The sequence below is a fragment of the Giraffa tippelskirchi genome, chromosome 5 (assembly GCF_054371585.1).
Source record: "Giraffa tippelskirchi isolate mGirTip1 chromosome 5, T2T-mGirTip1v1.2.pri, whole genome shotgun sequence".
In the NCBI taxonomy this organism is placed as follows: domain Eukaryota; kingdom Metazoa; phylum Chordata; class Mammalia; order Artiodactyla; family Giraffidae; genus Giraffa; species Giraffa tippelskirchi.
Window position 1 is genome coordinate 41,373,343 of NC_137279.1, and position 25,678 is coordinate 41,399,020.

The following is a 25,678-nucleotide window of genomic DNA, read 5'->3' on the forward strand; positions in this document are numbered from 1 at the left end:
ACATTGATAAAACATGGATACTTTCTTGAAGAATCTACTCTCAATTGGGAAAGACAGCTGGTGAAAAGATAATTTTGATAAGATTTGGAATGTGCTCTTTTTAAGATAAAAACAGGATTCTGTGGATACTTACTCTAACAGGAGACTTAGGAAGTGCTTCACGGAGGAGGCAATAATAAAGCTGGTTCTTGAAGAGTGATTTTTTAAAAATTTTTATTGGAGTATAGTTGATTTACAATGCTGTGTTAGTTTCAGGTGTACAGCAAAGTGATTCAGTTATATATATACATATATTCATTTTTATGTTCATTTCTCATATAGGTTATCACAGATTATTGAGTAGAGTTCCCTGTGATATACAATAGGTCCTTGTTGGTTATCTAATATATAGTAGTATGTGCGTGTTCATACCAAGCCCTGATTTATCCCTCTCCACCACATTTCCCCTTTGGTAACCATAAGTTTGTTTTCAATATCTGTAAGTCTGGTTATGTTTTGCGAGTATTCATTTGTATCATTTTTTTAAAAATAGATACCACATATGAATGATATCATATGATATTTGTCTTTGTCTGATTTACTTAGTATGATAATCTCTAAGTCCATCCATGTTGCATCAAGGGGCATTATTTAATTCTCTTTTTTTGTCTGAGTAATATTCCATTGAAAATATGTACCACATCTTTATCCATCCCTCTGTCAATGGTCATTGCAGTCGCTTCCATTTCTTGGCTGCTGTAAATAGTGTTGCAGTGAACACTGGGGTGCATGAGTCCTTTTGGATTATGGTTTTCTCCAGGTATACGGTTTTCTCCAGGTATAACTTATTGCAGTTTTGATTTGCATTTCTCTAATGATTAGTGATGTTGAGCATCTTCTCATTTGCTTTTTTGGCCATCTGTATGCCTTCTTTGGAGAAATGTCTATTTAGATTTTCTGGCCATTTTTTGATTGTGTTGTTTTCTTGATATTGAGCTGCATGAGCTGTTTGTATATTTTGGAGATTGATTCCTTGTTGGTCACTTCATTTGCAAATATTTTCTCCCATTTTGTTGGCTGTCTTTTCATTTTGTTTATGATTTCCTTTGCTGTTCAGAAGCTTTTAAGTTTAATTAAGTCCCATTTGCTTAGTTTTGTTCTTATTTAAATTACTCTAGAAGGTGGATCAAAAACTACATTTTGTGATTTATGTCAAAGAATATTTTGACTATGCTTTCCTCCAAGAGTTTTATAGTGTCTGGCTTGCATTTAGGTCTTTGATCCATTTTTAGCTTATTTTTGTGTACATTGTTAGAGAATGTTCTCCTTTAATTATTTTACATGTAGCTGCCCAGTCTTCCAAGGGCCACTTATTGAAGAGGCTGTCTGTTCTCCATTATATATTCTTGCCTTCTCTGTTATAGATTAATTGGCCATAGGTGCATGGGATTATTTCTGGGCTTTCGATCCTCTTCCATTGGTCTGTACTTCTGTTTTTGTGCCGGTAGCATACTGTTTTTATTGCTGTAGCTTGGTAGCATAGTATGAAGTCAGGGAGTCTGATTCTTCCAGCTCCGTTTTTCTTTCTCAGGATTGCTTTGGTTTGGGGGAACTTTGGTGTTTCCATATAAATTTAAAAATTTGGAATGATTAAGATTAAGTGAGAACATAAGTTGGGTGTCCTGATCTGATGAGATTGGTGCTCTTATAAGAGAAGACACCAGAAAGCTCTGTTTTATCTCTTCTCAGATGCATGTATCTTGAAAAGGCCATATGGGGATAAAGTGAGAATGCAATTGTTTACAAAACAGGAAGAGATTCCTTACCAGGAACCAACTTTGAATTACCTTGATCTTGAACTTTCAGCCTCCAAAACTATGAGAAAATAAATTTCTGTTGTCCAAATCACCCAGCCTGTGGCATTGTAGTGTGGAAGTCCAAGCAGACTAATGCAGCTTGTAAGTAAAAAAATTAGCACATGCGCTCAAGTCTTCTGACTCCAAATTCCAAGATTTTTAACAGTGCCAAGTACTTTAAAATCTAAGAATCCAGCTACACACAAGAAAAATGCACATGAAATAAAAAGGAAAAGACAACAAATGGGAAAATGTTCAATGAAATATAATCAGATGTAAGGAAAGCGGTATTATTAGAGATCTAATAAAGGATTTAAGGATCGATACAATTTTGGCTAGATAGTAAGATTGTTAGGTGGAAATGGTGGAGAAAATAGATAAGAAGGAACAGAAATGAGCCTGGAATATTAAGGCAGAAGGTTCTTACACTCCATGGGAGAACTGGGATCTGAAACATGATTAGTGAGGTAAGACTAGCTATGGGCTTGAGGTAATAGCAGAGCCTTGGGCAGGCCCAGCAGAAGTTCATTGCCATTGAAACCATCTCCACTTTTGAGGCAGCTTTGAAGACTGGGTTATGTCTGGCAGGATAGAGCACCTTTACCTCAAAGCCAGGGGCCTGACTAATGTCTAACCACCCTTAATTCAAGATGCGCCTCTGTGACAGGAGTTTTATGAGAGGATACCTCACCAAAAAGGAGTGTCTAATAATGTTAGACTTGGTCCAGAATTAGAGAGCTTTTTAGTAGTAGGAAACAAAAAGAGCTAGGAAAAAAAATAAAGTCAGGAATCTATGATAAGGATGGGTGCCAAAATGTATTACAATGCACTCAGGATTAATTTTAATCAAGTATGGTGAGGCCAACAGACTAGGAACGAATGCTACTGAAAAAAAAAGGCTTATCGCTATAGTTCCCAAGAGGCAGGGGCATTCCATGGCCTGCAGGACCACACGAAGAAGAACTTGGGTCAGTCAGGAGCAGAAAGGAGAAGAAGAAATTATGAGGCAGAGTAATTATGAGGTAGGGGTTTTGAGAGGAGGAATGGGTGAGTATACAGTGGATACTTTAGGATCACATAGTCTGAATCATTTCAGTAGGTTCTAGGCTATAGAGGTGATCCCCAGTTGCATGCTAAGCCACTTCAGTTGTGTCTGATTCTTTGTGACCCTAAGGACTGTAGTCTGCCAGGCTTCTCTGTCCATGGGATTCTCCAGGCAAGAATACTGGAGTGGGTTGCCATTTCCTTCTCCAGGGAATCTTCCCCACCCAGGGATTGAACTCATGTATCCTGTATTGGCAGGTAGGTTTTCTTACCACCAGCGCCACCTGGGAAGCCAAATCCCTGGTTATCTGGTACCTAGTCACAGGGAGGCTACTTGCTTGGTGTTATAAGAATTTGTAATGGAGGTGGTTGGAGGTTACGGGCTCTGATTGGTTGGTTTGCATATCAAAGGTGTGCTCACAGGCAAGTTGTTTGCTATCTCTAGGAACTAGAGAACTGCCGGGAAGGGCAACACTTCCCATGTTCCCCAAGGCACCCAAGATGTCAAATATAGGAAATTAAAAATATGATTAATATTCAAAACACTGTCCAAAATGTGTAGAATGAAAAAGTGAACTGAAAGAATAGGTGAGGAGTCAGGAGATGATGTGAATCTGATATCTGGATCTTGTAATACTTGATTTAGCCACTTGGATTCAGAAGTGTAGATAGATGATAGGTAGATAGATGGGCTTCCCCAGTGGTTCAATGATAAAGAATCCACCTGCAATGCAGGAGACTCAGGAGACACGGGTTCAGTCCCTGAGTTGGGAAGATCCCCTGGAGGAGGGCATGGCAACCTACTCCACTATTCTTGGCCTCAAGAATCCCATGGACAGGGGAGCCTGGCGGGCTACAGTCCAAGGGGTCACAAAGAGTTGGACATGACCGAAACAACTGAGCACGCATGTGTGTAGATAGATATGGTTAGGCCACTGAAGATGGTTGCTCTCTTGCTCTCTGATACCCCTGCCTGACTAGTGCCTGCTTCACATACACCTATTCATATGACTGACCATCCTGCATACTTGCCCCAGTCTCCAGCTAGTGATTACTCTTATCAAAGGGGCAATGAGAGGCATGCCTCTCTACAGATTTCCCTGGTCACAAATAAACCCATCTGACATCAATTGCCCTATAACTGATAATCCTCCCTTCCCCCCACCCCTCCCTGGGAGCAAAGATTGCCACTATGTTCTGCCTACTATCTGTGGCACAAGATGGGGTGTTGCTCCAGAACCTTGCTCCAGACATGTAAGCTCCCCCATCCATTAAACTATTGATGTCTTTGTTGCTGATTATGGGTTCTTTCTTCCATCTTGAAGCTGGGCAAGTGCAGGCCTTGCAGGCCTATGGTGTGCAGCCCAACAGAGAGAGGGTTTTTCTCCCCCCTTTTGTTTTAAAGGGGCTACAACATAACCAGGTTGCATTTGGCAACAGCCTGTGGGTTTGTTAGGTAAACCAGAAATAGATTAAAATAACTGCATTTTTGGAAATTTATGAAGGCATTAAGGCCTAAGAATATTGTGCTGGGTATGACCTTACCAAATCATGCCCTTGTGGGTTGAAACAATTAATGTACCTCCAAATTTACAGTTATGATATTCAGGTATCAGCTTACTTAACTTTAAGTCTCTGGCCCAGTAACTTTTAATGTTCTGAACTTTTAATTCTGAACACTAAATATTTAAAACAGACATGATTCTAAACCACATTTCATTAACAGGCTCTGTTTTAAATGAGTTTCTTTGTATAAGTAATGCCACTTTGTGCTCGATTTGTTCAAAAGCTATTTAAAATCCCTTGAACCTCAAATGCATTATTATGTTGTAACGCCAATCTCATTTATGGAAATATATGTAAGAGAACAGAAATATTTCATGTCATTCTTTCTTTGCTTCCCAGAGGGAGCTGAATGTGCTTCTTTAAAGCAAAGTGACAATTTCTGATACAGGTTTATTTAATCTTTAAAAAAATTGCGTAGAACAATCAAACATGAGCGTTAATGAGAAACATATGTGAGGTTCCAAATATTCTGTAAATGAATGCAAAGTAACGTTCCAATCAACAAGGGGTCAGGTTTCCTAGCCTGTTTCCGCACATATGAAATCAGAGAGCATGAGAGGGTGAGCGTAGGTATGTGACCATTCATGATTCCATGTGTATGTCTGTGTGTGTTGTGAAAGGCCTGCCTCTGCTGCAGCTCCCAGCAGCCTAGAGAAGCAATCTTTTACATGAAGCAAGACACACTCCAGGATATTAACACTCTGCCATTTCCAAGAGCCTCTGTTCACACCAGCTCCAGAGTAAACACCATGAAAGAAGGAGCCTCAAGCTGCTAAAAAGCACACAAAACAACAAGGAGAAACAGTTCCAAATCCCATAAAAATGGAAAATGTTTCAAGAACAACTGCTCGTTTGTTCAGAGAGTGCCCACAGAGCAGAAGGGTAAATAAAACTCAGTACCTGTTAGATTTATAGGCAAATAACCATTATCTACTATGTGTAGATGAGTGAAGGATAATTTTATGCAAACCACAATAAGTAAATTCAAACAGTAAGAAACAAGCCTGCACAGCAAGAGCAGGAAGTTCAAAAAATAAGGAAATGGCATTTTCTGTTGCTGGATCACCAACCTGGGAAATCCATTATAGAGCCAAAGACTGGAACAGGATTTTATAAAGGCATTGGCTTGAAATAGAGCTTTGAATCCCTTTGGATTTGTGTGGTGACTTCATATAGGCAAGATTTTACTCCCCAAGATCTAATTACTAATTGGCCTTACATAGAGGATTCCGGAGAATTAGTATATTGGGAGTTTTTACATAACAGAGTGCACTGTATAAATTCCCTGGGAGCCTTCATGGTGTATCCAATTTTTGAATGAATCAGTTTCAATCAAGTATCATCAGAAGCCAAACACCCTAAGCAAAGGAGCTTGGGATTTTATGGACATGGGTCCCAGGGCAGTATAGTTTTCACATCAAAGTAGTGCTTTTACAAAATTTTTCAAGAGCAGGACATTTGACTTAGTCAAATTTAAAATCTCTTTAAATTCTGTAGATTTTAAGTTTGAAAGTGAAATCAGGGTGTTTTAGGTTCAGATTTCAGTTGTGTGTGTGTGTGTGCGCGCTCAGTCATGTCCAACTCTATGCAACACCATGGACTGTAGCCTGCGAGGCTCCTCTGTCTCTGGGATTTTCCTGGCAAGAATACTGGAATGGATTGCCATGTCCTTTTCCAGCGATCTTCTCAATTTACTTCTTATCAAATGATGGTTTCCTGGGTGGAGATGAGAGATGAAAAAGGAGGTTTTTTAAAGAATTACCTAAAATGCCTGTAAATATATTCATTAAAATAAGAGCATCGATTTGCTTCTAACAAACCATGTTTTAATGAGGCATGTGTCAAAGAATGTGACATTTATATATCTCAATTGAAAAGTATGTGAGCATAAAACCAAGAGGAAAATGTTCTTAAAGCAAGACGAGTGTAGGTTTTGGTGAAACTAATTTTGTTTAAATGGTTTTGTTGAATTAAAAGCTCCAGTGACTTCACATTATGGGTTAGATGCATAGCATATCAAATAAACTTGCAGAGGCTTTGAAGTCAGATATAACTGGGTTTAAATCTATGCTCTGGAGGCAATGAGGAAGAAGTAGAGGCAATGAAGGAAGAAAAGAGAGGAAGGGAGAGAAGGAAGTAGGACAGAAAGAGCATGCATTGAGCAGTTTCTCTGTACCACGTCCCTAATCAAGATGCTTTAAAATACATTTGCCTTCTGCTGCTAGCTGTGTGATCTTAGGAAAACCTATCTTCTTCAGCCTCAGAAAGAACAATTGTTATGAGGTTCTAGGAAGATAGTAGTGACAGCATAGATTTTTAGGTCCTCCTGGATCACCACGTTAAAAAGACAGTACCTAGATAGCAAAAAGAGAAGGCAATGGCACCCCACTCCAGTACTCTTGCCTGGAAAATCCCATGGACGGAGGAGCCTGGTAGGCTGCAGCCCATGGGGTCGCAAAGAGTCGGACACGACTGAGCGACTTCACTTTCACTTTTCCCTTTCATCCATTGGAGAAGGAAATGGCAACCCACTCTCGTATTCTTGCCTGGAGAATCCCAGGGACGGCAGAGCCTGGTGGGCTGCCGTCTATGGGGCCGCACAGAGTCGGACACGACTGAAGTGACTTAGCTTAGCTTAGCTTAGATAGCAAAAAATGGGCTTCCCTTGTAAAGAGTCTGCCTGCAATGTAGGAGACCTGGGTTAGATTCCTGGGCCGGGAAGATCCCCTGGAGAAGGAAATGGCAACCCACTCCAGTATTCTTGCCTGGAGAATCCCATGGATAGAGGAGCCTGGAAGGTTACAGTCTCTATGGGGTTCCAAGAGTTGAACACAAGTGAGCGACTAAGCACACAAATAGCAAAAGCAAAAATTCAGCAAACTGTGTAACAAGGCACAACACAACCTCAAAATAAAAGCAGGTAGAGACAAACTACCAGTACCCACAAGACCTGTGTGTCATTGGCATCTGTGTGGGAAAAAAACAGTGGAAAATAACAAGGCATTTGATGATCTGAAGAATAAGAGAACAAAGAAACTTCCAATAGATAGTACCTGAAAAGTACAATGTGCCAGTTTGAGAAGAATGGCTGAAACTGAGAAAGATGTTGTTCCCTCCAGCATCATGTGAATGTAAAGGACCTATTGTCAGTTCTTTAAAGGTGAAGCAGTCTACTGCCCAGGAATGCTCACACTTGACACATTATGGCACAGGTCTCTACATTGAGGAGACACTTGGAATGCAGGCATGATTTAGAAAGAAAGAGACAAAAAGGGAGAAGAGACAGGCAAAAGTGGGGAAGCAGAACAGAATCTGAAAATCTCAGAAAGCAAGATGCTATTTTATTTAAATCACTGTATGCAAATAGCAGAAGGGGGAGGACTATGAAGTTAGAAAATCTACTACTACTTTCTAAACATACAGAAAAAATAATTTTATAAAACATGAACAACTAAGGATGTATCTAGTTCAAATCCCATATAATCACAATAAAATCACACCAGAAAGACATGAAAGAGAAAAAAGAAAGGTAAAAACTGTAAATTATTATTTCAGAAGAACCCAATCTATGTTAATGATACAAAACATGAAATAGTAACATAATACAAAAGTAAGGTAATACAATTCAAAATATAATTGAAAATTTAAAATATTTAAGAAATGGAAGTTCTACTAGAATACATGAGTAAATTAATGCAACAAATAATTGAAATTTGAAAATCAAGAGAAAAAAATTAAATTATAATGAAAAGGAGAGTGACAAAATGAATTTAAGAGAAAATGACAAATATTTAAGATAAGTAAAGAAGTTGCACTGTATAAATATTAGGAATCTCTGAAAATGAAAACCCAAGGAAGAGAACAAAACAAATTTTTTAAATTATACTTCAAGAAAATATTCCTGATATTTTTTAAAAGGATATGAAACTACAAACTGAAGAAGTGAAGTGAAAGTTGCTCAGTTGTGTACAACTCTTCCAAACCCAGAATTCTGAAGAGCCACAATTAACCTTCCCCTTCTCCAGGGGATCTTCCCAACCCAGGGATCAAATTCAGGTCTCCTGTATTGCAGGCAGATTCTTTACTAGCTGAGCCACAAGGGAAGCTCAAGAATACTGGTGTGGGTAGCTTATCCCTTCTCCAGGAGATCCTCCTAAGCCAGGAATTGAACTGAGGTCTCCTGCATTGCAGTCAGATTCTTTACTAACGGATCTAGCAGGGAAACCCTACATATTGAAAGAGTACACCATATAACTGAATCTATCCTTTCAAAATAGCCAACATCAAAACATGGTCCAATAAAATTACTAGACCTTGTGAGAGAAAATATTTGGACTTTTAGGCAAAACCATGTGTGACTTATAAAGGACAGAAAATTACATTAACAAACTTTTAATCAGCAACACTTTATGCCAGAAGAAAATAACGTAGCAAATTTAAGACATTTAAGGAAAGAAAATGTGAGCCAAAGATTTTATATTTAGTAATACGGAATTTCAAGTATAAAAAGCACAGACAACTGTTAGCAATAAGCAAGACCTCAAGGAATATTATTTCCATGAGCTCTTCCTAAAAAATATAGTAAAGAATACGCTTCAGACAACCAAAATGATTACAAGACATTGAATAAAGACTGGAGGACAACCTAAAAGAAAAGGACAAATTCCTAGAAATGTCCTAGGAAGAAGAAAATAGAATATATGAACAGAAATAGAAAATATGAACAGACCAATTAGCAGTAATGAAATTGAATAAAATTTTTTTTTTTAAACTCCCAACGAAGAAAAGTATAAGATCAGATGTCTTCACAGGTGAAATTTACTGAACATTTTAAAGAGGAGTTAGCACCCATCCTTCTCAAAGTATTTCAAAAAATTTCAGAGGAAGGAATGCTTCTGATCTCATTCTACAAAGCCAGCATCACCCTATTACCAAAATCAGCAAAGACACCACAAAAAGAAAATTATAGGCCAAAATTCCTGTTCAATATAGATGCAAAAATTCTCAACAAAATATTAGCAAACCAAATTCAACAATACATTAAAAGGATCATACATTATGATAAAATGAGACTTATCCCAGGGAACCAAGAATGGTTTAATATCAACAAGTCAATCAATGTGATACACCTCATTAATAAAGTGAAGAAGAACAATCATTTCAATAAATGCAGAAAAAGTTGTGACAAATTCAACATTCATCTATGATAAAACTGTCAACAAACTGGATGTAGAGGAAACATACCTCAACATAATAAAGGCCACATATGACAAGCTTACAGTTAATATTATACTCAACAATGAAAAGCTAAAAATATCTCCTCTAAGATGTGGAACAAGACAAGGATGCCCACTCTCACCATTTCTACTCAATGTAGTACTGGACATCCTAGCCACAGCAATTATACACAAAAATAAATACACTAATAAAAGAAATTCAAATTGAAAAGGAAGAAGTTAAACCATAATTGTCTGCAGATGACACAGTACTATATACAGAAAATCCTAAAGACACCACCAAAAAACTACTGGAACTAATAAATGAATTCATTAAAGTTGCAGGAAACAAAATTACCATGCAGAAATGTGTTGCATTTCTAGACACTAACAACAAACTACCAGAGAAAAACAGTCCCATTTACAATTGCATAAAAAAAGAATAAAATACCTAGAAATAAATCTAACCAAGGAAGCAAAAGATCTGTACACAGAAAACTACTAGACACTGATGAAAGAAATTGAAGACTACACAAATGCAAAAATAAACTGTGCTCATGGATTGGAAGAACTAATATTGTTGAAATGACTCTATTTCCCAAAACAATTTACAAATTCAATTCAATTCCTATGAAAATACCAATGACATTTTTCATAGAACTAGAGCAGATAATTGTAAAATTTGTATGGAAATACAAAAGATACCAGATAGCTGAAACAATCTTGAGAAAGAAGAACAAAGCTGGAGATATCACGCTCCATAATTTCAAACTATACTTCAAAGCTACGGTAATCAAAACAGTATAGTATTGGCACAAAAACAGACACGTAGATCAATAGAACACAACAGAGAGCCCAAAAATAAACCTAAACTTTTATGGTCAATTAATCTACAGTGAAGAAGAAAATACAACAGAGAAAGGGCAGTCTTTTCAATAAATGTTGTTTGGAGAACTGGACAGCCACATGCAAGGGAATCAAACTGAATTACTTTCTCATACCACATACAAAAATAAATTTAAGATAGATTAAATATCTAAATGTAAGTCCTGAAACCATAAAACTCCTAGGAGAAAACACAGGCAGTATGCTCTTTGATAACAGCCTTAGCTATGTATGTTTAACTAGGTCTCCTTAAGCAAGCGAAACAAAAGCAAAAATTAAAAATAAGACTACATCAAACTAAAAAACTTTTGTACAGCAAAGAAACTATCAACAAAATGAAAAGGTCACCTACTGAATAGAAGATATTTGTAAATGATGCATCTGATAAGTGATTAATATCCAAAATACAAAGAGCTTACACAAATTAACATAAAAAACAAATAATCTTATTAAAAATGGGCCCTCCATACCACTATATAGTTTTTTAGTTCAATAAAACAGATTTATCCTCAGGCCAGCAGCAACCAATAAGATAGAGAAAAAATAAATGTATACTGAGGTGGAAGTAAATAAAGGACTATCACCAAGCCTCCCTCTTTTCCACTACTCTCTCCATGAAGAATACTATTATTTAAGAGGAAAAAATGCAAAAGCCCCAAATCCTCTTTACTCTAATGGCCTACATGCAAACAGTTAAATGTAGAACCTACTTTGTTGTTGTTAAGTTGCTGTCATTTCTGCCTCTTTTGCAACTCCATGGACTGTAGCTCTCCTGGCTCCTCTGTCCATGGGACTTCCCAGGCAAGAATACTTGAGTGGGTCACCATTTCCTTCTCCAGAGAATCTTCTTGACCCAAGGATCGAACCCATGTCTCCTGCCTTGGCAAGTGGATTCTTTACCATTGAGCCACCTGGGAAGCCCACAGAACCTACTATTTTATGAAAAGCACCAATAATTTTCATTTCATCTGGTGATTTCCCTCCTTGTCTATAGATATTCATTTAAAACTTATTTACTGAACACTTCCTATTGCCTGTTTTACTTTTCCTTTGCTTTGAGTAAATTGGCCAGTAAAATGAAAGAGTAGAATATATGTTCCTTTTAGTTTATATTTGACTTTCCATTTCAGGATTTTCATATTTGTTCAATTTTAATGATATTACAAACTCAAATGTACTAGCAACAGAATAACCTTGGAATCAATCCTAGCCCAACATCTCAAGGGTTTAAAAAAGAAAGGTATTCTGGGAGCCTTGAAAATATTTTCATAAGGTAAAATAAAACCAATCTTGTTAAAAAAAAAATGTTTAGGTTGTTAATATTTCCTTAGTTCAGATGGAGAAATTTTCACCAGCATGTCCACTTGGTTATGGGGAAGATTATTTGATAGAATTCAGTCAAGATACCATTTAAAATAGAGTACACATTACCACGTCTTGAGGAGACAAAATTCTGGTAAGTGGACAAGCAGCATTTTGTTTACTTCGTTTTTACTTTATTTTGTTTTTGTGATGGAATACTAGCATCTTCTACTTAGAGTAATGCTGACATACTCTCAATGGACTCATCTGGAAAGAAAAAGAAGTTCATATCCCAATGAATGGGAAAGGCAGGGAGCGGATTGATTTGAGAGAAACATTTTACAATTTGTCAAACTTGGAATAGCAACATCTTATTTTTTACCTCTCTTGCTTACAAAAAAAAAAAAAAAAGTAATGTGGACAAAGTGTTGAAGTATGAACTGAAGCAAAATGAATTTCAAGTACTTGTTGTTACTAACACCCACTGGAAAGACTCTGACCTTATTTAAACCATTTCCCATGGTCTTTGATATGTATCTACTTCCTTTCCTGGTATGGTAATGGTTGCTTAAAGGGACATCAATTTGGCAGGAATTTTTCCAAATGAGGAAAAATTCTTTTTCCATTATGCTATTATTTTTATGACACGTGCTGTCTACACACAAAAAGAAAGAAAAACAAAAGGAAGAGAATAAGGGACAAAGAAGGAAGGAAGAGAAAGGGAAGAGAAGGAGAAAGAAAGAAAAGAAAAGTTAAACATTTTATAGTCAAATACATATTATTTAATTTCAGCCCTATATTTAAAAGGATGGAGCTATGTCACTCATTGGAGCATCATATGTTTCAACCCAGGAAGCACAAATTTATTTCTTATCCAACTTTAAAATTGTTGCTAACTGGCTGTTGCTAGGAACTGATCTGGAATGAATTGGCAGTTCCGGTTCTGTTCTTAGTAACCCAGAAGGTATGTCATAAACACTTTGCTGTAAGTGCTCTAAACATTTTCTAATTCTGCTACTAAGGTTTCACGGGAGAGGTCTGATTACCAATACAGCCTTTGCCTGAATTTATCCAGACTACTAGTTCACCTCTATAGTGTTTCTGGAACACATAATATGCACTAAACAAATGTGTATTTAATGAGAGAGAGATAGAATTCAATTAATATATCTAACTCAAGTGAAACTTCTATCATAGTGAAAGATCATGGAATTGAAGCAATAAATTGAAAAGAGATGGTGTGCCATATTCTTTATAGAAAAAAAAACCTAATAGGTAAGAGCAGTTTAAAATAATCTAGGACAAACACAAAACAAAATTTGATGTGGGATGTAGATGTGTGGCAAATAAGGCTGAGACACAAATTACTTGTTCCCTGATTGCCTATTCATATATTTGAACTCCTTCAAGGTAAGGTCTGTATTTTATTCTTGTAGCCTCAATTCTTGGATGAATGCATTGTGCAGAATAGGATTAAGTGTGTGAATCCACAGTCATCTCCTCAGTTTCTACAGAGATAAATTATACCTCTATCATAGAATGTACTTCTTTGAAATGTATTCATTTTTGGTGTATCTCTACTGGATGTAGATACAATTTTTCAAGTCAGGAACTATGTCTATTCATTTTAGCATACTCAAGTTTAAAGTAATGCCTGCTTATAAATTGTGGTTAAGTTAACAAATACAGCTGATCTGGCTGGATACACTCAGACCTTCTTCTTCCCTCAACATGTTGTGCACACATCTCCAAAAGCACATACACAAAAGCAGGGAACTTCCAACTGAACATGTACATATATGACTACACATACAAATTAACAAACACAGTTGTTTGTGTGTGTGCATGAATAAGTGTGACAAAATACATCTTCTATTTATACTGGATAATATTCATTTTACTGCATGTCTTTAAGAATCATCAGGCTGACATGTATTTAAATAGTTGATACAACTATTTTCTAAAAGTATGGCTCAGGCTGTAAGAGAATATGGGGGAGAAAAAAGCACAGAGATTTATTACTTTCCCTGTAGGCCACTTCCCTCCCTGTTTTGACCCATGGAGAAACCTAATGATGTCATAGATGTTGTCTTACATCACATTAGTTGAAAACGGAGGTTACCACCATTAAAAAGAGGATGTATTTTAAAGCATCCTTTTAACTTAAGTCTCTTTTGCGTTAAGATGTGCAACTTGAGCTCAAATTAATTTAAGAAGATGACTGCATTAATAGCCAGTGGATGTGGATTCTTTGGGCCACAATGGCCATTCGATGATATCCCAAAGGCAGTCACAAGGTAAGAAACGATTTTCTCTGAGCTTTTGAAGTCAATCAGCATTGAAATTTAAAAGCGACTTATATGGAAAATAAAGACCATAGCTTCCCCGGTGGCTCAGCTGGTAAAGCGGCTGCTTGCAACACGGGAGACCTGGGTTTGATCCCTGGGTCGAGAAGATCCTCTGGAGAAGGAAATGGCAACCCACTCCAGTACTCTTGCTTGGAAAATTCCATGGATAGAGGAGCCTGGTAGGCTACAGTCCATGGGGTCGCAAAGAGTCAGACATGACTGAGTGACTTCACTTTCCTTTTTCCTTTTCTTACATCTCTGTTCTATGTTGCTGTGTGGATAAAAATAGAACAATTAATTGCTAAAATAATAAATTTCAACATATAATTTTTCTATATAAAAATGCCTTCATGATTCCTGATGTGTGCAGAGAATATCCAAATACCATATTCTTTCCACAATTTTGCCCCTCCTGAATTTTCCAAATTTACTTTTTGCTGCTCTCCCATTTGAACCTAATTCCCTAACCATCTCAACTACTTGCATATACTTCAATACACAATGATAGTTCATATGTTTGTACATACACTGTGTATATATTGTATGCATGCATGCATGCTAAGTTGTTTCAGTCATGTCTGACTCTTTGGGACCCTATGGACTATAGCCTGCGAGGCTCCTCTGTCCATGGGATTCTTCAGGCAAGAATACTGGAGAGGATTTCCATGCCCTCCTCTAGGGGATCTTCCCAACCAAGGGACTGAACCAGCTTCTCTTACATCTCTTGCATTGGCAGGCAGGTTCTTTACCACTAGTGCGCAAGCCCTTTGAAAAATGGGGATTCTCCAGGCAAGAACACTGGAATGGGTTGCTATACCCTCCTCCAGAAGATCTTCCCAACCCAGGGATCGACCTCAGGTCTCCCACATTGCTGGTAGATTGTTTACCGTCTGAGCCACCAGAGAAGCCCAAGAACACTGGAGTGGATAGCCTATCTCTTCTCCAGGGGATCTTCCCAACCCAGGAATCGAACTAGGGTCTCCTGCATTGCAGGCGGATTCTTTACCAGCTGAGCTACCAGGGAAGTCCCCACATATTGAATAGATACTGTGTATAAAGTATTGCCTTTTCCTAGGACATCTCTATTATGCTTTTCTGGTAAGCAATTTTTTATTCATCCTTTGTGAGCTCTACCCTAAGCTTCTATCCACTATTAGCGGATTATACTCTTCTTGTGTCAACATTTTACTTGTTTCATGCTGCCATTATGACATGTCTCACCATGGTAAAGTTATTTGTTTACATACATAGAGAATATTCCATGTGCTTCTTGAAAGCTATAATTATATTTAATAAAGCAGGATTTACCATTTATTGGTTACCATTATGTATTAAGAACTGTGATTGGAAATGTAATTGGAAATTCATTATTTTATACCTTTTGAATCACTCATAAACAAATCATGTCCATAAAGTCCAGTAAATGCAGTAGGAGAACAGAGAAACACCTAAGTCTGGAACTTAAGAAAAACTTCTATAAGGAGCAGTTTTGCAGAAGAAGAAAACTGTGGTATTACAAAGAAGGCTTCCCAAAGCAATGCAGCCCAACTCCTGATGAATATAGGCACAAATATTCTCAACAAAATACTAGCAAACTGAATTCAAAAGTACACTAAAAGGACCAAATAACCATGTTCAAGTGAGATTTATTCCTAAGCTGCATGGATGGTTCAATATACACAAATCAATAAGTTTACATCACATTGATAGAAAGATGACAATCATATGATCATCTAAATAGATGCAGAAAAAGCATTTGACAAAACTCAATCCTTTCTAGATACAAACACTCAACAAACTAGGAACAGAAGGAAATTATCATATTGAAGGCCATCTATGAAAAGCCCACTGCTAACATTTTACTCAACAGTGAAAAATGGAAGGCTTTTATTCTAAAATCAGGAACAAGGCAAGGATGTTCACTCTTGCCACTTTTATTTAACACAGAATTGGAAGTACTAATCAGATCATTTAGGCATGAAAAATAAATGAAAGTCATCTAAATAGGAAATAAAGAAGTAAAATTATTTCTGTTTGCAGATGACATGTTTTTTATATTAAAGCCCCAAAGACTCCACAACAATCTATTAGAATAAATGATTCAATAAATTTTCAAGATTCAAAACTGATGTACAAAAATCAGTTGTATTTCTATATCCTAACAATTAACTATCAAAAGAAGAAATTTAAAAAGCAATCCCAATCATAATATTATTAAAAAAATTTAGAAATAAACTTCATGGAGGTAAAAATCACATACAATGAAAACTACAAAACACTAATAAATGAGAAGAAAGAAGTCCAAAAACAATGGAAAGACAACCCATGTTAATGTATTAGAAGATTTAACATTGTCAAATTTTTTATACCATTCAAAGTTACTTAAAGATTCAATCAAATCTATCAATGCGAATGAGATTCCAATAGCATTTTATTTTACAAAGTAGAAAAGACAATCCTATATTTTATATGGAACCAAATGGGCCTCAAATAGCCAAAACAATCCTGAGAAAAAACAATATACCTAGAGGCATCTTACATTCTGATACATACACCAACGGGACAGAAGAGACAGCCCAGAAATAAACCTACACAGAAATTCTTTATTAGAGTGAGGATGTCATCTCCTATTCTAAGTTTTCTGATAGCTTTTTAAATCATGAATTCTGTCAAATTCATTTTCTGCCTCTACTGACATGACCATATGGTTCTTTACCTTTATATTTTTAGTATGGTAAAATATTGGATTATCATATGTTAAATAACCTTGAATTTCTGAGTTAAACCCATTTGGTCATAGTGTAGTGTATTTTTTTATATACTGCTGATTTGACTTCTAGTATTTTGTTAAAGATTGTTACACGTATGGTCACTAAAGATATTTGTCTGACTATGATACCATAATAATGCCGACCCTTTTAAATGAGTCAGTAAGTATTCCTCCATTCTCTAATTTCTGCTTGAGTATGTAAGTTGACTTTATTTCTTAGGTAGAATTTATCACTAAAGCTGTGCCTGGAGTGTTTTTTGTGTGAAACATTGTAATTAGATTTTTTATTTCTTTAAAAAACATAGAGCTTTAACAATTTCTATTTCTTGTTTCAGTTTCAGTGCTGTGTATCTTTCAAATCTAATATCTGTTGCTATCTCTCTGATCAGTTTGGTCAAGCCAGTGAAAACACAAATAAAAAAATGAAAAAAATATTTGAACAAAGACTTGACCCAAAATACAAATGGTAAATAAGCACATGAAAATATGCTTATACCATTAATTATCACAGAAATCCAACTCTAGTCAAATGAGATATCCCTACACATCTGTTAGAATGACTTGATTAAACAAATTAAAAACTTGATAATAGCAAGTGCTGGTGAGGATGTGGATGGAGCTATCTGAAGTCATACATTGTTGATGGGAATGCAAAATAGCACAACCACTTAGGAAAACAGCTTTGCAGTTTCATAGAGTTATTCACATATTTGCTGTATAACTGAACAATTTTACTCTTGAGTGCTTTCAGGAGAAAAGAAAACTTTAGTTGACACAAAACCTGTGTGTAAATATTTATGATGGCTTTATTCATTGTTTCCAGATACTAGAAACAACCCAAATGTGGTAAATGAATGAACTGTGGTATATTCATTCAGTGGAATATTACCTTACAGGAAAATAGAATAAATGAATGAAACACCATATGAATGGCCCCCACATGCTAAGAGAAAGAAACCAGACTTGAAAGACTATATCAACACACATTTAGGTGAGAGTCTGGAAAAAGGGAAATTATAGGAACAGAAAGCAGATCAGTATTTAACAGAGCTTGGTGTTGGGGGGAATAGGATGACTCCAAAGGAACACAAAGGAATTGGAGGGATGATGGAATTGCTCTGTATTTTGAGCATGAGTCATGTGCTTGTCAAAACTCATAGAACTGTACACCAAGAATGTATCTTATTGTATGCAAATTATACCACTGTTTAAAAAACACTGTACATAATCTGCAATTTACTCTTTCATTCAATATAATGTTTCTAAATAGTCATTCATGGTGTCTGTATACTTTTAGTTCATTCTCTGGTTCAGAGAAATCTGATGCATAATATTGCATTGTGTGAATATTTCAAACATATTTACCCATTCTCCTGCAAAACTATTTTGGAGTTCTTTTCCAGTTTTTCTTTTTCTATGATGCACAACACTGCTCTGATAGTTACGGAACAAATCTCATTATGCACATATGCTAGAATTTTCTGAGTTATATAACTATGGGTAGAAATGCACAAATTTAGAGAATATCTTTATTCAACTTTACAAAATAACAAAGACATTTTATTCTCAAATGGTAGTCGCAATGAACACTCATACCTGAAATGTTTACTACATCATTTCCAGGATTTCACATTTTCACCAGCATTTGGTATTGTCAGACTTCTTAAATTTTGCACCGTCGTCAGTGTAACATTGTATCTTTTTATGGTCTTAATTGGCATCTTCCTGGCTATTATTGAAATAAAGCATCTTTTCATGTTTTGTTTTACTTCCTATTCCTAATTCTTTTTCTCCTTTGTCCATTTTCCCATTGAGTTGTTTGTGTTTTCCTTTTTGATTTATAGCAGATCTTGAAATAGTCAGTTTAATCCTTTGTTAGTTTTTATGTAAGGCAAATAGATTACATCAGTTTTTAACTTATCTTTTTCACTTTCCTTATTATGGTGGTGTTGTTGATAATCAGAAGTTATCAATTTTAAAGGAGTGAATTCATCAATATCTTATTTTTAGTGCTTTCTATATCTTGTTTTAAAATGTATCCTTAACTGAATGTCATAAAGATAATTTATATTTTCTTCTGAATGTTTTTAAAATTTTCTCTTCTACACTTAAGAGTTTATTCAATGTGGAATTAGCTTTTGAATATGGCGTGAGGTAGGGATCCAGTTTGGGCTTCCCTGGTGGCTCAATGGCAAAGAATCGACCTGCAATGCAGGAGATTCAGGAGATGTGGGTTTGATCCCTGGGTCAGGAAGATCCCCTGGAAGAGGGCATGGCAACCCACTCCAGTATTCTTGCCTGGAAAATCCCATGGGCTAAGGAGCCTGGTGGGCTACAGTCCATGGGGTTGCAAAGAGTTGGACACAACTGAAGCAACTGAGCATGCATGCCTGCAGAGATACAAATTAATTTGTTACGTATGCATAAATAATTGTTTCAAAACATTTTTTGAAAATGCATTTTTCCAAAAATACATTTTTCCATAATGATCTGAAAATTCACTTCCATCATATTTCAAGTTTGCTTATGTGCATGAATCTTGCTTTCTGTTTCACTCAGGCTCTCTCCCTATATCAATTTTATACCTTGTAATTATTATTCTGATATATCTTGATATCCAGTTGGGTATGTTCTCCACTCTTTGGGATAATCTTTATTTAGTTATGCATGTGATATCTGTTTACCTGAAACTAATAGACTGCCACATATTTCTTCAGCAAAGATGTGTTTATTTGGGCTCAGCAGAGCATTGTAATTTGGGGTCTGAAATTGAGGTGAACCACTTGCAAATGCCCATTAGGCAATGCTTTTATAGAGCGAAAAATGATGTTGGGAGGGCTATAGTAAACAAAGAGTCCAGGACTTTTCATTGACTGTGACCTTGCCAGGAAAGAGGAGTGTTTCTTCTGTCAGGCTCTGCTATCAACAGGGGCCATAAGAGCTCCCCATTCTGCTTCTCAGCTCTATTTAATTGAGATTTTAATTTATTAGTCTCTTATGAAAGTTAAACTGAAAGTAGCTCAGTTGCGACCGACTCTATGTGACCCCATGGACTTTACAGTTCATGGAATTCTCCAAGTCAGAATACTGGGGTGGGTAGCCTTTCCCTTCTCCAGGGGATCTTCCCAACCCAGGGATCGAACCCAGGTCTCCCACATTGCAGGCAGCTTCTTTACCAGTTGAGCCACAAGGGAAGCCCTTTTATAGATATAGATTAGTCTTTATAGATAGAACAATTTAGTTAAATTCAGTTTAATTTTCATCACAAATACTTAATAGGTTATCTTGTGTGCTTCCTATTGCATATACTATCAGGGACTATGACTACTAATGATACATCATTTACTTGTTTGTTTAAAATGCTGATCTCCCTGTTGTAAAGTAACATCTTTTTTCCATTTAGAATTATCAGGTAATCTGTGGGGTGAAATTTTGCCACGTTTTAAATTATTTTATAATAAATCAATGAGGTGTATTATTTCTTAGGGTTCACAAAGTAGTAACTGTCTATTATGATATTGCTCCAGTACTAGCAGACATTTTCTGTTAAAAAAAAAGAAAAAACTTTCCCTCATTAAGAAGAGGTAAATTATGGTTTATTTCCAAAACGCTTGGATTAAATGCTTAATTATTTCCTTTAATTACCAGTTTTCAGAGTAAGGATTTGATGTAGTCATTACCTTCAATGAAAGTGAGGTTTTGTTTTTCTGTTTTTCTATGAGTCACTGAGTATCATTATGGACTCCTGGATTTTTAATATGTGTTAAATCAACCATGTAATTATTCCTTTTGAGGAAAATTGCCTCAAAATTGACTAGTGTCTTTTGGACACAATCCCATTAATATTCCTTACTTTCAAGAATAAGATGCCTAGGCTCAAGAATAAGATGCCTACTGTTCCCACTATAGACTGACAGTTTCTCTACTTCAGCCCCAATTTCAGTTTATCTTCTTATTGATCTAGTTTTCCATTCTTCCTGGCTGGCCTCAGGGCATTTCTTCTAGTTTTTTTAAAATTTATTTTTAATTGGATGATAATTGCTTTACAATGTCATATTGGTTTCTGCCATACAACAATGTGAATCAGTCATAAGTATACATATACCCCTTCCCCTTGAGCCTCCCTCTCTCCTCTAGATTTTTGTTGTGGTTATTGTTTCAAGATCAGATATGCATTTTTTTTCAACTCCAGATATTTATTTGGTGCCAACTATGACCCAGGTGCTATCCTAAGGATTCAGAAGTAAGCAAAGCAAAATCTCTGACCTCAAGAAGCTTACATTGCAATAATATGTAGGAGATGTGGGTTTGATCCCTGGGTTGGGAAGATCCCCTGGAGAGGGAAATGGCAACCCATGCTAGTATTGTTGCCTGGGAAATCCCATGGACAGAGGAGCCTGGCAGGCTATAGTCCATGGGGTCGCAAAAGAGTCACACAGGACTTAGTGACTAAACTAAGTTTTAATGGCTACTGTGATCTGGCAATATTAGATACTGTGGAGGTTTTAAGATAATCTACCTATAAATGGTGATTTGTAAAATTTACATCAGTTATGAGAATGAATCGGAGAAGGCAATGGCACCCCACTGCAGTACTCTTGCCTGGAAAATCCCATGGACAGAGGAGCCTGGTAGGCTGCAGTCCATGGGGTCGCTAAGAGTCGGACACGACTGAGCGACTTCACTTTCACTTTTCCTGTTCATGCACTGGAGAAGGAAATGGCAAGCCACTCCAGTATTCTTGCCTGGAGAATCCCAGGGATGGCGGAGCCTGGTGGGCTGCTGTCTATGGGGTCGCACAGAGTCGGACACGACTGAAACAACTCAGCAGCAGCAGCAGCAGCATGAGAATGAATATTTAAAAAAAAGAAAAGAAAAGAAACACAGAAAATAGGAAAGAACTGCAGTATTCCATGTATGAAATGATTAGGCCAGTAGGTAGAAGTGAGAATGGAAAAGAAAGCTGGATTGCAGAAATATCCTGAAGGAAGAAATGATAAGATTTTTAAATAGCTCAATAAGAGGTCATGATACAAAGAAAGCTGTCAAAGTTAGCTTTAGAACCTTCCCTGGAAGACTGGAAGAATGATTAAAACACTGATAGAAATAGTGTAGCCTGTGTGAATGGGTGGGTGATAAAAATATCTCTTACTGGTATGGACTGTGTCCATACTTATATATTCCGTGTACTGCATTGCATTAACTTAGTGAATCTGAAAAAGACAGTGATTCGAATAGTGGTGTAGACATAGCCCAAGGTGACTGAAAATATCGAACTAGAGTAAGTGACAGGATTGCAGGTGAGGAGTAGAAATGCCTTCTTCATATCCCTCCTTCGATTCCACATATAAGTGATATCATATGGTATTTGTCTTTCTGACTTCATTTAGAATGATGAGATTGGCACATTATTTCAACTCTATTTCAATAAAAAAAGAGAAAACCAAAACAAGCAAGCAAACAAAAAACAGCCCCTTGCCCTATGGCCAGAATTGCCAAGAGCTGCCTGTCTCAGGGGAAATGAATTCAAAAGTATCAAAAGTTCAGAATAGTTAGTTGAAGTTGTAATTTCAGGAGCTGTTTTCTTGTGGGGGGAAAAAGTGCATTCTAGCTTTAGGATATCAAAGTGGAAGAGACAGATTTTCCCTTTGATCAAAGTTGATATTAATTGTATTCATTTTGTACAAGGGCTACACTATCTGCACAAATTCCAACTTCTCAGTGCAGTCACTGCTCTTCCTTTTCCACCTTCCTTTTCCACAATGCCCCACGTACATGCCTTTCTTTACAGGTTATTAGCCGAGGGCTGGACTGCTCAAGAGCATTCTCTAATTAAATGGTTAATGGATTTCTTCTCCCTGTCTTCAAGCAAAGGACCAGAAATTCCAATTCGACTGCGGGTGACGACTCTTTCAATTCCCATCCTCAAGGGGGCGGTGAGCACGGAGGCACCCTTTAACTAAGCCCGCTGAAATCTGCCGCAAATACTTTCCCGTTCAGCTCCAGGGTGCGTCAGATTAATCCCAAGGGCCAGGCCCGCATACTGAGCCTGCGCATACTGGCGCCGCTGGAGCAGGCGCATGCGCCTGGAGGCGGAGCTCACCCGCAGCTGTGGGCGGGTCTGAGCAGCTCCAGTGTTTTGGGGCTCAGGAGTGGTGGGAGGAGCCGGTGGCCTCACCGAGGTAACCACAGCGCTGTAGCTGCCCCGCCTTGCAGGCCTCAGGACTGTCATCGCCTTTGGGTGTGGGGTACTTTGGCCAGCGTCCCCGGACATAGCCCGGCCGGCCTCTCTCAGACACCCCCATCCTCCCCACGCCGCCGTCGCCGCCGCCATGCAGGGGGAGGACGCCAGATACCTCAAAAGGTGACGACTCCCCAAGGCTCGGTCCTCCCCTCCTTGCTCGGACCGTGAGGATATTCTTAAGAGGTTGGGTTGGCCGTGAAGTGTCACTGGGCAAAGCCAGAGGCTTAGACTAGGGATGGGAGACAGGGGAGAAATCACGGAAAGGGAGGGATAAAGGTGAATTGAAAAGAGGAAGGGGCCCTTGTGGGGTGCGGCTTTCTCCAGCCTTCTTCCCTGACTCAGCGGGGCCCTGACAGCATTGAAGATGGTTGATACCTCACATTGTTCATGGGAGAGGGGAGAAGGGCGGAGTAAACTGCGTCTTCCTCTTTCCTCCCATCCCATCCTCCGACTTTCTATTGCCCCCTACTAGATAAATCTTGTGGGTGCTTGGAAATGAAGTATTCTGGCGCCTCTATTCTGTGTCTCCAATTTGGGGTTCGCTGCCATGGGGTTTTGAGATAATGAAGGGGAAGGAAGTGGTGGCTTTTAATTCATGGAAGGCTGGGTTGAGATGCTGATTTCCAGTCTATTTCTGCTTTCCTCATCCATTTCGTCCATTTATTGCCATGTATAGTGTAATTTTTGTAGAGGTTCGTTAATTATCAAGAGATTTGTTCGGAGGATGACATGAAACAGGCATCATTTCTTTAGTTTAAAAATGTTTGTAGTATCAATTACTCCTTAAAGAAAAATGTAATCTCCAGATTATTTATTTGACTCAAGTCAAAGATAAGATCATCCCTCAAAAAAAAAAAAAGATACCTTTCATTGGACCAAGAGTTAGTAGTGATCCAAGAGAAAAAAATATTTTAATAAGGACTCTGCATTTTTAGCTAAGGCTTTATTACTGATTGTGTAAATACCCTAGACAGTCACATATATTTTTTTGGACTCAGTTTCCTTATGTAATAGTGGGGCAATACTTAATGAGAGATATGAGAACCAAATATAAACATTTTTAAAAGATAAAACATACATGTAAGATAGTGGCATAATTTCAATTCATAATGTACTTTTACTAAATATATTTATCCTGGCTTGGAGGGCCCTAATCATCATCGAAAGATCTAACCTTTAATAGACTCTTAAAGGTGATTGAAACCATTGTAAAATCAACCAACCAACCAACTGCATTCACTGTCTTTGCAGGCCTGAGGCGTAAATTGCGTGTCTATCACATTGTATGGAAATATATCTGAAATTGTTGCATAACCAGGGCTTACCAGTAAAAATTTCAAAAAAAGAATATGTAATCATAGCAAGTATATAGTCAGCATTTATTTCCTCACTGAATTTTGCTTACATCATTCGTTTAAAATATCTTGATTGAAAATTTTGTGAAAGAAGAAAACAAGAAATTCTCCTTCACCTTTAAATTCCAGCTGCTTCTAGAGCAGAGTCGCTATTATATCATAAGCTTATTTTCACGCAATTGTAGTTGTGCCAGAAGATAGTTTTCTTAGAATTCTTGAATGCTGTGGTCCCTTAGGCACCCTATGACTTGTAATTGTCAACCCACTGCTTACTTTTATATGATGGGGAGTCCAACAAATAAAATCAAATGAGCCACTCTGATATAATGTTTGCAGTAAAATAAGGTCAGAATCTGGAAAGACTGAAATATACACTTCTCCATTTTGTCTAATTTTGACAATGTAAATAAAGAGTTTGCATTGCCTTCTTTCAGATTAGAAATGTGCATCCAACAAATAATCATATATACTGGATGGCTTATAATATTTTACAGAACATTCCATTTTAATGATTGATTCTTTGATAGTAATTACCTATATTCCTTTTGTAATATACTTCTGTTTTTAAGAAGAGGGCAGTATGTTTTCAATCTAATTGATTCACTCTATTTTTAATTAGAATGGTTATTATAATTTCAGTGGTTACAATAGCTATTTCAGATAGCTACAATAGTAGCTATCACTGAGAAATCTCTAGTCTCTTTATATTTACATATATGTAATACATTAGAGAATCAAAAATTTGGCTTCATTTTTCTACTGCCAGTTAGTATTTTGATTTAGTAATGCTTGATACATACTTACTAAATACTTAGTGCGTGCCTAGCATTGTTCTGGTCACTGAGGAAATGATTAAATAGACACAGTTCATATCCTCAATCAGATATGCACACAAATAAATAGTATAAATATTAAAATCTAGTGGGGATTAAAAACATTTTTTTGACTCTTAAAACTCTCTAATGGCTTTCCATTGCTCTTATAGCACCTACCTTTTCAGCTTCATCTCTCTCTGTTCCCCTCTTGCCCCCAACATTTTCAGAAATTACTTCTTTTAGATCCCTATATGTTTCGGTGTTAGATTCCAAGTGCCCTACTCATTGTCTGGAACTT

The 25,678-nt window shown here is 37.1% G+C and overlaps 1 protein-coding gene across 13 annotated transcripts in view; it reads left to right on the forward strand.

The window, feature by feature from the left end:
* The first annotated feature begins 12,148 nt into the window (after positions 1-12,148).
* Positions 12,149-25,678, forward strand: part of KIFAP3 (kinesin associated protein 3) — a 160,421-nt gene continuing 146,891 nt past the window's right edge. For 2 of the 13 annotated variants that reach the window (XR_014053445.1, XM_081489539.1), the window contains exons 1-2: positions 12,149-12,812; positions 14,033-14,145. Coding sequence is in view for 6 of the 13 variants with exons in the window: in XM_081489539.1 (XP_081345665.1) it covers positions 14,066-14,145 (80 nt within the window). In the remaining 7 variants the exon portion in view is untranslated. The other 11 variants (XR_014053444.1, XM_081489537.1, XR_014053442.1 and 8 more) reach the window with 7 other exon arrangements.